Source organism: Oryzias latipes, chromosome 21 (assembly GCF_002234675.1).
Source record: "Oryzias latipes chromosome 21, ASM223467v1".
NCBI classification, from domain to species: Eukaryota; Metazoa; Chordata; class Actinopteri; order Beloniformes; family Adrianichthyidae; genus Oryzias; species Oryzias latipes.
Genome location: NC_019879.2, coordinates 2588644 through 2602664, shown reverse-complemented (window position 1 = coordinate 2602664; position 14021 = coordinate 2588644). Strand labels below are relative to the sequence as shown.

Here is a 14021-nt window from a genome sequence, read left to right as displayed (position 1 = left end):
ACTCTTTCATGATAACGGCCTGATGTTTTTTCTAAATTTGTCATCACAAATCTTTGGAACAAGAAAACTTGACCTTGATAGTTCTTTATTTATGCAGTTATAAAATGCAGCATTGCATTAAAAACATCATGGTAAATATTTCCATTCATTCCACTTCAAAACCCCTGTTTTGATCACTGCCTAAATGTCCCATCAGCCCCCACCTTCACCACATCAAGCTGACCTGAGCTCAAACTGCATGCCAGCACCCCCCACCCCCAAACACACCCACACGGCCATGTCTGGAGAGAGTTTGCCTCGCTGAAACAACCTTTCTTCATCATCTGGCTCTTTTCAAGTCTCATCACTGTCAATACAACTTCAAACTGCAAAAATGGATGGTGGCTGTTCCTGTGTCTTCCGCCTCGCTGCTGCCCCCTGCTGGCAGGTTAGAGCTTTGAGACCTGAATGAGGTTCCTGTTGATTTCACCGACGTTCCTGCAGCCTGCAGCACAAAACACACCAGTGTTCATGAGCAGAACATGTCAGCGTTGTAATCCTGACACGGAAGGGAGATACAGACTCACCCGATAAAGTCATGGAGAGACGGAACTCGTCGTTTAAGATCTGGAGCACCTCCCTCACTCCTTCCTCCCCCTGACAAGATCAGGAAACACAAAACTGGGCGTGAAATGCAACACTTCGGTCATGGCATGTGGTGGGATGTCCTGAAGCCAGATTTAGAAAAGGAATTCCCCTCATCTCATTATTTCATGTGCTTCTCACCAAAAAGGTTTTCTGTTTGGTTTGGTATTTCTTTGCACCATTTAGTTTAGTACCACTCTACCTTATATGCAAGTCCCCACACCACTGGGCGTCCGATGAAAACACACCTGGCCCCTAAGGCCAGCGCTTTGAGCACGTCACTTCCTGTCCTGATCCCTCCGTCCACGTAGACCTCGATCCGGCCTTGCACCGCGTCCACAATCTCTGACAGAGCATCTATCTGTGAAGAGGGGGAGGGGATGGCAATGAGAACCGGAATGTGCCGTCTGCAAAGAGCCAGTTCTCATCCGACACTAGGAGATTGGAAAAGCTTCAATTTGGGGCGAAAAACATCAGCGATGAATGGGACTTGACTGCAAAACACTGCAAAACTAAAAGTCGTCACACATCAGTCGCGTGTCCCAACTGACTCTTCAGGAGGAACTCCAGGCTGAAGGATGGAAAAAGAGACTGTGAAGAACCTGCATTTGGTTAGAAACAAGACGAGCAGGAGGACTCAGACACCGTCGTCCCAGAGCACTTTAGAGGAGCTTGTTATCCTACTTCAGAAATCTAAAACAGAACATTGCAGTGCGTGAAGGACGTGTGATGTTCCACTCTGATTATCACACATCTGAAGCTGACAGGAACACATCGATTCCTTCATCAAGTGAGCAGAAGCATCATGTCAGGACGCACCGAGGCGGGGCCTCCGTCCAGCTGCCTCCCTCCGTGGTTGGACACGATGACGCCCTGAACGCCGTGCTCCACAGCCAGCTCAGCGTCCTCCTTGGTCAGGATGCCCTTGATGATGACAGGGAGGCGGGTGATGGACTGCAGCCAGGAGACGTCCTTCCAGCTGATGGAAGGGTCCAAGGTGTTGGCCGGTATCCCATACTCCTCTGGGGCACCGGTTTCCTGCTGTGCATGAAGAATAAAACTTTCATTGGGCTCCCAATGCAAACATGGGTTTCCAGTTTTTGTTTATTTTTTGTGATGCAGAATAACCAGACTGGAGTCTCCAGACGTGAACAGAACGATGTGTGACACCACTGGGAACAGCTGTGCCCAAAGGTGCATCATTACCTGGAACATGCCTTCAAAGTTCTTGACCTTGAGGTGAGGCGGCAGCTTGAACTGATTGCGGATGTCGTTGCGGCGCTTCCCCGTGTACGGGACGTCGACCGTCAGCACCAGGGCCTTGTAGCCGAGCGACTCTACCCGCTGAACGATCAGCTCTGACAGCTTCCTGTCCCGGTACACATAGAGCTGGAACCAACGGTAACCGCCGGGCGCCGCCGCTGCGATCTCCTCCACAGAGCAGGTGGAGTACGTGCTGGTGATGTAGCAGGTGTTGACGCTCTCTGCGGCTGTGTGGAGAGGGAAAGCTGGATGTTATTCTCATCAACTCATCAAGTGAGACGTGAAAGTCTCAACCTGATGAGGAGCATGTCCTTCACAGAGAGCGTCAGCCCCCCCATTTGATCAAACAGTAAAGAGAGGACAAACGGACGAATGCAGCTTCAGTCAGCAGTGAATCCATGATGTGTGATTGTCGGTGACGCTGCAGCTCAGGCAGGACAGTGAAACCTTTATAGTCTCTTTAGTCTTAAATGTAACGGGCTGCTCAAAAATCTAAAAAAAAAAATCTTCTGGCTTGCACTGAGCTCTGCAACGCTTTATGCTGCCACCTAGTGTTCATGATGAATATTGATTAGTAGAAGTCCTATGAAAGATGAGGAGTCAAGAACTTCGATTGAGAAAAAAAGCATAGATTAGCACTAAAGAATCCCTTTTGCTCTTAAAAAGGAATGAAGCTGCTACTTTTATGAACTCGTTAGAAAAGATCCCAGAAAATGTCAACGACTGATCCAAACAAAGAGTAAAAAGCAACTAAGAGTGAACAAGGTGTGGAAATGATGACATAGACGTTTGCACAGCATTGACTGTATATGAGAACTGGATTGAGTGACACCCCCCCCCCCCCCCCCCCCGGTGTTCCAAACAGGAAGTACCTGCAGTTTCCAGGAAGCCAAATTCCCATATATTGTTACACGCTGCCTTAACCCTTGTGCTATCCTAGGCACTTTAACATTGGGAGTTGGGTCATCTAGACCCACTAGACAGTGCTCTGAACCTTTTTTCTTCAATGATTTGTGATCTTCACTGGTGTCCATGGATTACATGAAATCTTTCCACCTTTATCCACCGTTGTCATGGTAGGGAGAACACGTCAATGTAAGGGGGGGGGGGGGGGGGTCATCTAAGATAGCACAAGGATTATTAAAGTAGGTGGAGCCTCGTGGCCCCCACATCCAATGTTTGATTAACAGATTCTCCCAAGCCCACTTGCAAGTGGCGGGGGTGTGGCCTTCCAACGAGCTCAGTCCTGATTAGTGAGCGTGGTTTCCATAGAAATGCTGACTTAGAGCAATCACTGCTTACTGATGACGTCTGGCTCCAGTGTATCACAAAAATGGCGACTGAATTGACTTCATTTCCTTGGAGGAAACTATTTTCTCCGGGTGACGTCACCCTCACTCGCCCAAGTTCTCACGCTGTCAATGGTGCATGTACAGAACCAATCCCACGCCACCATAAAGCCTGTGGGTCACTCTAACGCTGCACACACACACACACAGTCCTCACCCCGGGCTGTGGCTACCTCCCCCTCATGCCAGGCCAGGCAGTGAAATGCTGTGGGTGCAACTCCGACAGGAAAGCTGATCTCCATCCCCTGCACCGTGGTGCGAGTGTCGCTCACCGACACGTCCCGCAGGATACGAGGCCGCAGACGAATCCTGAGGAGGAGATCCACACGGCGACAAAAACACCACATCGTGGAACACGGTCAACATTATTACACAACTGCATCACACTGCTGTATAGACTTTGTGTTACGGGGAAGCTTTGAGGTGAGAGTGTGTGAGGTGAAGGCTCATCAACTCTTCATCAAGTTTTTACTTGAAGCAATAAAGTTCCAGAAGAACATCAGGATTGAGAAGGAAGAAGTTCACTGAACAAGCAGAGAACCTCCAGCTCCACCCGTTCTGCTTCCCCTGCAGCTCTGAAGGGAACCTCAATGAAACACTGACCGCACCTCCAGGAGTCTTCCTCCTTTCTGTGAGGCTGCTCAGTTTTCACTTTGAAGTGACGGGGATGGCCGAGCTGCTACCCAATGAACTGACCTGGCTGTAGCTACTTATCTATCTATTTTGTCTAATTTTAATTTTACCAAGTCGTGCAGGTTGTAGATATTCCTCTGTTGGTTTATAATGTTTGTATTCCTTAATCCTGTAAAAATACTGCTCACTTTACTTTTGCTTGAATGTCACTTTTGATGTTTTTGGATGTCTGTTTTTTGCTGCCGCAGACAAAAAGAATTTCCCCATAGTGGGATTAATAAAGTCTATTTTATCTAATCTAATCTAATTTAATCTAATCTAATCTAATCTAATCTAATCTAATCTAATGTATTGCGTCCCTAAAGTGGTCTGAAACCAGGAAATTTAGAAGTTGGCTTTCTTGCTAAAATGTGAAGAAAGAGGAAAACATGGCAGCAACAGGTCATTGAAGCAGGAAATCGTTCTGACTCACAGAGACCGTTCAAAGCCAGAACCAAAATGAGGCCAGGCTCGGTCCGTTTGGGGGGTTGAAGCCCTGAAACCCAATGGGGGGTGGGGGGGCGCCTTTCAGCAGTGAACGGGATGCCGGTGGACAGATAAAAACACTGAGTGGAGGCTTCCCAGTGAACATGTCTGCTGTCACATGTAAATTGCAAAGCTGTGGCACAAACAGAAGAGCTGCATGGAACCACAGATATAAAAATATCAAGTTTCCCCCTCAGAACTCTGTGGGAGGATTTAAGTCTTCACCTTGGAAAAAGTCAAAGAAACAGAGACACTCGACTGGTACACTAAGAAACGGTCACTGATGTTTTCTTGTAGACTTCATTATCTGGATCAGCTCAAGCTTCGGTTTTAGACTCACTCCAATGAAAATTCTGTTTTTATCATGTTATTGTAGTATTTTTCTCATGATGGGGGGAACAGGTAGAAAAGAATTAAAGCTTAAAGCTGCATTTCTGAGTATTTCTTCATTCAAATTGTGGTGAATCTGGAGCGTTTTTAAAAAAAAATGCTGTTTGAAAAAGCTCTCAGTTGTGACACAACAGCTGAAATGTTGTCTCCCTGCTCTGCTCCATTCTGATGCTTCTACTGGCAGACAAATAGATCCACCAACGTCTTTGTTTTCCCATCTGAGCTGGAATCTGGATCAGATACATGGATCGCTCTGATATTGCTCGCTGTTTTTGCTGTGACTCAACTTCAAGACAACACTACCTGGATGAATGAGAGCCGTCACTCACTCGCCATTTTTGTTGCATCACTAATGTTAGCTTGGGGTTGCGAGGGGTTGGAAGCTAGCGGGAGAGAGTGTAAAGAGAGGGATGATGGGATATCAGCAGAGGCTTACTTCCACGCCAACTCTTGCTGCTCTGCAGAATCTACCTCCTGCTGTAGAAAACGGCACAGGTTTTGTGGATATTGCCTAAAAACAGTACATTCATAATTAATTAAAAGAGCACTGGAAAGGCTTTTCCAGGTGATCAAAAAAAGAAAGAAGTAGAGACCATTGACAGACTGAAGGGCAAAGAAAAAGCTGAAGGTGATGCAGTTAAAATCCAGACTCTACAAAATGTTATTTTTATGAATTTTTGTCCATTTTTTTTAAATGTCACAGACAACTAAACCTTTAACCACTGATTACTGCAGGATTATCCATCTCACTATCACGTATTTTTTCATGCTAAATTTGAATTTACTTAGCTTAAAGGTGTAAAAAAGGTACAGAGCTGCTTTAGGTAAGGTGGGTTTAAAATTGAGATTCTCTCAGGTGTCATCATATTTTTAGAAGTGGAAAAGCTAAACATGCAGAGAAACTTTGCGTGGAACAACCTTGACATGAGGAGACCAGAGAGGAATGCACAAAAAGACACAAGAAAAAGATAAAAAAAAGAAATTACTTCAATATCAAAAGCTGTTCCTCTGTCTCACCACAGGGGGGCAGGAGGGAGCAGGAGCCATGGATAAAACCAATGAGTTATATCACTAGAGAAGACATCACCTGATTCCTCATGGGAGGAGAGCACCGCCATCTTGGTGAGGTTAAGTTACTGCTGCAGTGCATGCATGTGAACTCATTTTTTGCAAAATGCCACTTCATTGTGCAAGTTTCAACTGCCAAAATCAAAGTCCACAAAGGAGGAAGGCAGAAAATTTCACAGGTAAGACCTATATTTTTTTTTCTTTTACTGCTGGAGGGGCTTTATTAATAGAACACATGTTGACATGCATGATGCTGCAGGGCTATTATCAACATGCTGCATGATGTACGGATAATTTGCTGTCGACATAAATGTCGACATAAATGTAAAATTTCAAACTAGCAATAGCAAATAGCAAATAGTACCAACTAGCAATACAGTCTGGATATGTTCAAAAGATTTTGGGGAAACAGTTTTTGATAAGACTGGCCAAACTGTTCGCTTGAAACCGACACCAAACCATCTATGTTAAACAAACTGATCACTCACATGAATCAGTGGGGTAAATCAATTGTTTTTCTTTTGTTTTTTGTTTCTTTAAAGCGGAAAATCTTTTTTGACTTTTGGACTTATTGTTGACTTATTATTATCATTTAATATTATTATTGACTTATTATTTATATATTGTTATTATTTATTATTATTATTGACGTTTTGTTGGGCTTTTCTAAATAATTTAAATTACATGTCAAAGAGGTCTAAAACTTTGAAATGTTTAAAAATTATTTAAAAAAATTCTTTTTTATTTATTTATTTATAAGAAGTCCTGCAACTATGCATTTTTCATTAAAGTTTGAGCTTATAAGGCTGACTGTTTCTCTTAATTAACAGCAACAAATGATATATATATATATATATATCATATATATATATATATGATATATATATATATATGATATATATATATATATAATATATATATATATAAATTATATACATATATTATATATTTATTTATATGTATAAGTATATGGAAATATGAATATATATAAATCATATAAAAGCTACTTAGATGCCACCAAAGGCTATAGAAATCATTGTCATGTGGGCGTCGTCGACCTCACCAAGATGGCGTCGCGCTCCGCCACCGTCGGCCAGGCTTCTAAAGCGGGCGTGTCTCCTCTAGCGATGTAACTCATTGGATAAAACCCAGCAGTCTGTCAGTCATTAATTGTCAACACAAGGGGGGAGCTGAAAGATCCAAAACTCCTGTGCAGAGTCCACGATGGGACAATGTCCTTACATGAACTGAAGCCCCAGCTGACAAAAACATCAGTGATGAGGTCAAAGTCAATCATGATGGCGTTAAAGAAAAAGGCTTTTTCCTTTTTGGTTTCATAATGTGATCAGAAAACAAAAGTGCTGAAACACGACGAGTCGTTTCAAACTTCAGTTTCATTGCTATTTGAATACAAATAATGTTTGATTTGGTTTCTATTCAAGCACATTTCTTGACATTTTTGGGGGGGACAAATAAAACATTTTGTTAGTTTTCATTGCAAGGCGTCACCGTTTTATTAATGAAATGAGATTTTTTTTATATCGCTTCATAATTTAACACGTAATATTTAGTACTGGACAAAACAACAAAACACACAAACCTGACACACGCAAACAGACACACACACACACACATTAAAGATTAACAGAACTGTTTTCATGAACTATGGTCAACAAGAGCAGCAACAAAAGATACAAACACGGCTTTAAAAACATTAAAAGCAACAGGACTCATAAAAATGATGATTAAAAAACAGAAACAAAGAGTCAAACTAAAACAGGAAAACACCAAAGGAATGGAAACTCGGCGGTCCTGTTGTTTTTGTTGACCTCGCTGATAACGGTAACAGGCTCAGTTTGTGTTGTGTCCTCATCAGCGGTGACCCTGCGGCGCCGTGGACCGACGCCCCCTCTTGTCCTACCTCTTGAAGGCCAGAAGGTTGTCGTCTCGGGTGCAGCAGTCGTCGGCTCCGGCTGCGTAGTAATCCCAGGTGGCCTTGGAAAGGTGCTCCTTTGCATACTCCTCAAAGTCCGTGAGACACACCATCGCCATCTCTGTGCAGTGACCCCCCTCCCTGTGTGAGACAAGAGGTGTCTGATTGAACGTCCAACACACGTCTGCGACACCCCCCCTACAGACTGAAGCTGAAACGTCCCCACTTCAACTCACTTTGTTCCCTCCAAATTTCAGGTCAGTTAATCAGTGACTCTTCAGCGGGGCGGCCTCACTTTATGGCCCAAAGGAGAAGAGCTGCTGTAGTTTTTCAGTGGGGGGGGGGGCTCAGCTTTGCCTTTGTCCTGATCCCAATCAAACTTTCATCCAGCCTCCATGGAAACCACTGTCCCCATACGTGACCTGTGCGTCACCCCTGCTTTTGTTGTGTTTGCGTCACTGTAAATGTGCTGATGGTGACCCCCACCAAAATGAATTCAGAGGCGTCCGGTAACCTGTTTCACGCGCTTTGATCACACATGAGCGTATCCATACATTTACCACGGCACAACAGAAAAAAATCCATATGCAGCCTGACCTTAAAGGACAGGTTAGCATGTAGGTGAGCAGGATTCTGTTTTTAAAACAGGTTCAGACCAAACTGACATCTAACTGTTTATATCTGTCGGGTAGAAAAGGTCATTTGATGAGTTTCTGCTACGTAAATAAGCTCAAATATATTAACATTTAGGTGGAAACTACAGGAGACTGTAAAGACAACAGCTGCTGTTTTTGACAGAAAACCTGCAGGATTTCAGAGGGGCTTAAAGTTGGAAAAAGGCAGCAAAAAGACTTTTACTTAATAATTAATAATTAAGTAAAATAAAAAAAATACAAATAGGTAAATACTCGGCTACTATAGGTGAATGTGATACAATTATAATTTGTTCTTAGGAAATAATTGTCAGCGTTTCCTTTCTCCAACCAAAAAGTTGAGGAAAACAGAAAAAGGGGAAAGATTTAAAGTATGACAAATGGACAGAGGCAATAATCTGATTAAATGATCTCAAGAACCTTACATTGTAATGTACGTTTAAATGAGTTTTATTAATGCAAAGATGTTACGCTCAGTTGTAAACGGGCCACGAAAAAGGTATAGTGTTAGCACAATTAAATATATGTGGCTTGAGAAACAAGATTCATGAAATCATAAATGGGAATATTCATGTCTCAGCCTAATCTGAAACGACAGATGAAAACTCAATGTTGACGGGTACAGATTATACAGAGGAGATAGGAATCCAAATGGGGGGGGGGGGGGGGGGGGGGGGCATTTTATGTAAAGGAGAATGTTGTTGCTACCCTGAACTAAGACTTAATGTGCAGAGATATCGAAGTGTTATGGTCACAAATGAATCTTCCATTTAGTAAACCAACACCGGTCGGTTGCTGCTGTTACAGAAAACCTATAGCTCCAGTGCAGAAAACGTACAGAAAATATGGGAAAATGCTGTCAAATAAATGTGGGGAGATGTTTCTTCTTGGAGACTTTAATATAGATAAAAAGATAATTGCATTTAATCTTGAACAGGTCATGACACAACCAACTAATATTGCTGTAGATAATTCATTAACTCATATAGACCACATTTACACAAACGGTCCTGATTTATGCTCTCAGGCAGTTTCTCTTTGGAGGAGGATGTTCTGATTGGACCGCCATTACAAAGCAAACCAACATGCCTAAATCCAGTAGAAGGGTTATGTATCACAGATCGCATACAAATGTTTAATCCCAATCTATTTCTTGATGATATCAAAACGTTAACCAATGACCAAGGTCAGAATAACAGCAGCTTTTTCTATGCTATAAGTTTTTCTCATGTGAAAATCACTGTTTACGTTTGAATCCACGTTACATTCGACTTTTTTTCTATTAAAGCCCCTAAAAAATGAAAGGCGTTGCATCGCCGGATTTGACCTGCATATTTCAGCCAATCAGATCGACCAGACAGGTTACCGCCCCCAAGTGACAAACACACCCCCTGGACACTGCGAGCAAACCCAGCGAGCGCAGCAGCAAGCTGATGGGGTTCCAATTAAACAAATAAATAAACACGAGTTGATCATTTGATCTCAGACTTGGAAGACATGAAATCAATAAAACACTAGAGGCTGTAGATGTTAGCAGAATGTGCTACAGGTTTATACCTGTACGTGAATACAGTTTAATGCAGAAGGTAATATTCTAAACACAGACTTTCCTCCTCAGAATGAATTATTATTCATATTTAATGAAATCCTACTGCTGCTGTGTGTCAGAAGTCAGAGATCTGTCTCTGGTCACTAGCAGGAACCGATCACAGAGTTCCAATCACACCTAACTGTCATTCACTCATCAACCATAGTCTACTTGAGCTCTGCGCTGAGCCTCACTCAGTGCGAAGTATTATTTGTGTCACGCTGCTGCCTTCCTTACAGAGGGTTGTTTTTGGACCTGATCTTCTGTCTCCTGACCCGGTTTCTGACTCTGTTTGCCTGCCGCCTGCCCCGACTCTCCCCTGGATCCTGACCACCCCATCTCTCCTCTGATGCTCTCATGCTTGTCATTGACTCCCACCTGCCTGACCCTGATTCAGCTTTGTAGACTTTAAGCTAATGAACCTGCTGGAGTTGCATCCAGCCGTCTGCCTGTTCTTGTGAGATGAGGACTCTGGAGGTGGGTTTAGTTTTTCTGCGATGTTTTTGGTCGTGTTCTGTCGTTCATCAGTCACTCCTGGCTCATCTTCAGTGAGTAGAAGTCTCTGGTTTTCAGTTCTACACCGTCATGTCATCTGCTTGTTCTGGTTTTATGTTTCTCTGTGATTTTTGGACTTTTGGCTCTGACCAAACTGTAAACCGTCATTAAAGGCGGCGCTGATGCTGTTTTCAATGTAACTCCAACATTAAGAGTTAAAATTCGATTTAACATCAATTGAAACTTGGGTCACTCTAACACAAAAGTGTTGAGGTTTTACTATTTTACTTAATATCGAGCGTTCAGACAAACTAATAAAGAACATCAAAAATAAATCCTATCAGTAGCGACAAGGAATTATAAACAAAATAAACTTTAAGCCTTTTTTACTCAATACTTTGATGATTTTCTTGGGCCTGAAAGTTGGTCGACACCAAACCACCAAATTTAATCAACTACTTAAGAATATTCCAAGACTTTTCTTTTTTTCAGTTTGCGTGCACAGTAAGGCAGCTATTGATTTGGTCGTTTTTTCCTCTTTTTTTTTTTTAATTCTGGAAGCAGCAGACCCAGAATGTGGAAAGAACCAGCAAACGTTTTTTTTCTTTTCTTCAGATCTTCTAGAACTTTAACAGATTTTTCTCGTAGCGCTTATGTGTAAACACAGAGGAAATGTTCATTTACTTATTTTTTACTGTGTTTCCTAAAGTTCTTGTAATGTTTTCACCTTGTTCAGAATGAGTGACATATTACTGTGTCTTTGATCTTTCTGCAAATTGCAGGAGGCAGGAGACATCCGCAGGACAATGTTGAAGCCTCACAGGCAGTTTACTCACCGATCAAAACTGTTCATTCTCTTTCTGCTGAACGTCTTCTCCTCCTCCTCCTGTCCTGACCTGCAAAATGACCTACAGCCATAACAGAAAGGAAGATCCTTAAATGTCTCCTCCCTGTAAGTGCAATGAAGGGTTGCAGTGGACGAATAGAACTCTTTACAAACTCATTTATACCTCCGATGTCAAAGAAAGCGTGTTCTCTGTTCTCAGGTTAATTCTCCAGAACATCAGCTGCTGGCACAGCTGAAGTGATGTTTTGATTTTTACTTGGAACTGAAGTTGGTTTATTTCAAAGAATGAAAAGAAAAAAGGGAAATTGTTTATATATACATATAAAAAAATGATAAATGTGAATATCTCACTAGCTTTGCTCAGCTGAACTGTTCCTGCTCAAATTGATAAATGGTAATTGTGAATCATCAGTCTTAGATTTAAAAATATGGATGGATGGATGGATGGATGGATGGATGGATGGATGGATGCCCTTCTCACCCTTCACAGGTGGTTTCTCTGGACCTGTACTTGAGTGCTTCAGTGAAAATCCTCGCATCAAGCGGCCTCTTTGCATTTATTTTTCTACTGAGTTGCTGGAAACATCCCGTGCCCAAAGCTGAGTCCCTGACTGGTTGACACGGCGCGTCAACCTCGCTGGGCCCGACGCCCAAATTGCGCTGTAGGGTCTCAGATCGCGTCTGTACATTGACTTAACATTGAGACACGACGCGCAAATTGCGTCCAGTGTGACTGCAGCTTGAGCCTGGGGGCGGAGCTGAGGGCGGAGCTGGCAGCGCAGACGCTTCCTGGAGGCGGTTCCTCACTCACCTACGTCAGCTCGGGAGGATTTGGAAGGGACTGGTGCTCAGAGAGCAGGTTTTTACTCAGAAAATGCATGAATAGATCAAAATACCGCTTCGGGGTTGTTTTTGTGAGAAATGAATATTATAAAACATTTTAAAGCCCTTTTAAAAAATGCTGTAAAGAGACAGCAGGTGTCTCCAACACAAACGACATTCCACAAAGGCATTTTAAAAAAAAATCCTTTTCTATTTCTCTTTGACAGAGCCCCAGTTAAACAAAATCAACTGCTGGGGAAATAAAACCCAAAATGTGATGTCCATGCACGCGGACACAGGTCTTAAGAGGCTGAAACAAAGACTACCAAATTCACACACTAAAAATAAATGTTAACACTGACACGAGGTTAATGACAGATACTCGTCATCATATCAATGCTACAACAATTTTTAAAGAAAATCCTTCAGAACTTTTAATGGAGATATGAATTACATCTGATCACAAATGTTCAATAGTTCTGAATCTATTGACTAATCTAATTGACTACAGTCAATTATCACCCATTTCCACTAAGTAACAGTTAAGTATTTTTACTGGTTGACGTGTTTAACCTATTCTTACTTGACTGATGAAGACACTTCACAGAAGTGCTCTGTTTGAGCGTTAAATGACAAAAGAAGGTTCATAAAAGAAAATTAGGAAAAAATCTTTTATTAAAAGTGTTCATTTTTAAATGTGTTACTATAAATATGTATATAAATATCTACTTTTGTCAGCTGCAGCACATTCTGATGGAGAGCTTTCTCCTGCAGCTCTTAACACCGGAGGGCAGCGCAGGATTGCAGGAAAATCCTCGCTGAAGGTTTTCATTCAGTCATTTCAAGGCAAACAGCTGGGAGGAAAGACTGTCTGCAGAAAACGTTCAAATATAATGAGATGATCCTGTTTTTTCATTTATATATAAGGCTTTTAAAAAGGTTCTTTAAATGTGAAATTTGCCCTTTAATATTTCCTAAACGTTATGTATTTTTGACGGCCTCGTTGTTTGTTTTACCAGCAGACGGCACATGGCAGGATTTATTATGGCTGGCATGGATGTCATCTGTTATCTTTGCTGGCAGGTTTATTTTTGCTTTGACATTCATGTCATCCATGGGCTGAATGTGAGCCTGTGTGCTGCGCGGCCTGTGAAAGCTGTCAGTCATGTAGAGCAGCTGAATGGCTGCTCAGAGCACATTGTTCAGCAACAATTCTGGAAAATCTCACCGTTGGAGAGTTAAAAAAAAAAAAAAAAAACGATTGCATATTATGAGGTGACGGTGATTCCATATTTTCCTGATATGATTCTAATCCAAATAGTTTGGACTATTTACAGCTCACGTCTCATTGAACTAAGAGGGCCTAACGCCATGTTTGCTTGAATAATGGAGCCGATTAGCCCAGTTAGTCACCTGCGGCGTTTTAAAGCGGGACACCTGTTGTGGTCACACACTGCAAACAACAACCGGTTATAAAATGGATCCAATCTGCGGCTTACCTCGATCTGAGTTGTTTAGCAGGCCGGCCTACAGCGTGTGTCCGCTCACTCCTCATGTGACAGGGGTCATGTCAAAGGCCAGTCCGGCCCCCACCCCTCCTGACAGCCTGATGCCCCACCCACTTTGGGTAAAGCCCTCGTCAGCACTCTTGGACTTTTGTGTCACACAACACAGAAAGCCTTATTGGGTCAAACATCTGTACCTCCAGGTGCTTTTCTTTTCTGTCCTGGAATCAAACCTCGCTCTTTTCATCTGTTGTCTCCTCATCTCTTTGTGTTCTTCATTTCTTTCCTGCTTCCTTCGTTGTTCCCTCAACGCTTTGTTGGCAACA

General features: G+C 42.5%; 1 protein-coding gene across 7 annotated transcripts; it reads right to left on the bottom strand.

Moving 5' to 3' along the window:
* Nucleotides 1-68: 68 nt before the first annotated feature.
* Nucleotides 69-13782, bottom strand: hao2 (hydroxyacid oxidase 2). Of its 7 annotated transcripts, none has more exons than XM_023950659.1 (10): nt 13690-13782; nt 11358-11429; nt 7774-7926; nt 5221-5295; nt 3394-3545; nt 1831-2114; nt 1444-1662; nt 827-985; nt 567-636; nt 69-484 (listed from the first exon to the last, which is right to left on the bottom strand). In XM_023950659.1, exons 1-10 carry the CDS (start codon nt 13743-13745, stop codon nt 429-431), a joined length of 1296 nt encoding a protein of 431 aa, XP_023806427.1. In that variant the 5' UTR covers nt 13746-13782; the 3' UTR covers nt 69-428. The 7 variants fall into 7 exon arrangements, with proteins under 7 accessions (XP_023806427.1, XP_023806426.1, XP_023806429.1 ...); XM_023950658.1 differs by having other exon boundaries at nt 1444-1665; nt 13690-13775; XM_023950661.1 differs by lacking the exon at nt 5221-5295 and having other exon boundaries at nt 1444-1665; nt 13690-13770.
* Between the last annotated feature and the right edge of the window lie 239 nt (nt 13783-14021).

Coding starts and splice junctions, on each gene's coding strand:
- hao2 (XM_023950658.1), bottom strand. CDS start 13,745: ATGAGGAGTGAGCGGACACACGCTGTAGGCCGGCCTGCTAAACAACTC. Junction 11,430..13,689: donor GCTAAACAACTCAGATCGAG/GTAAGCCGCAGA, acceptor TTATGGCTGTAG/GTCATTTTGCAGGTCAGGAC. Junction 1,666..1,830: donor ACTTTGAAGGCATGTTCCAG/GTAATGATGCAC, acceptor CTTCATGCACAG/CAGGAAACCGGTGCCCCAGA.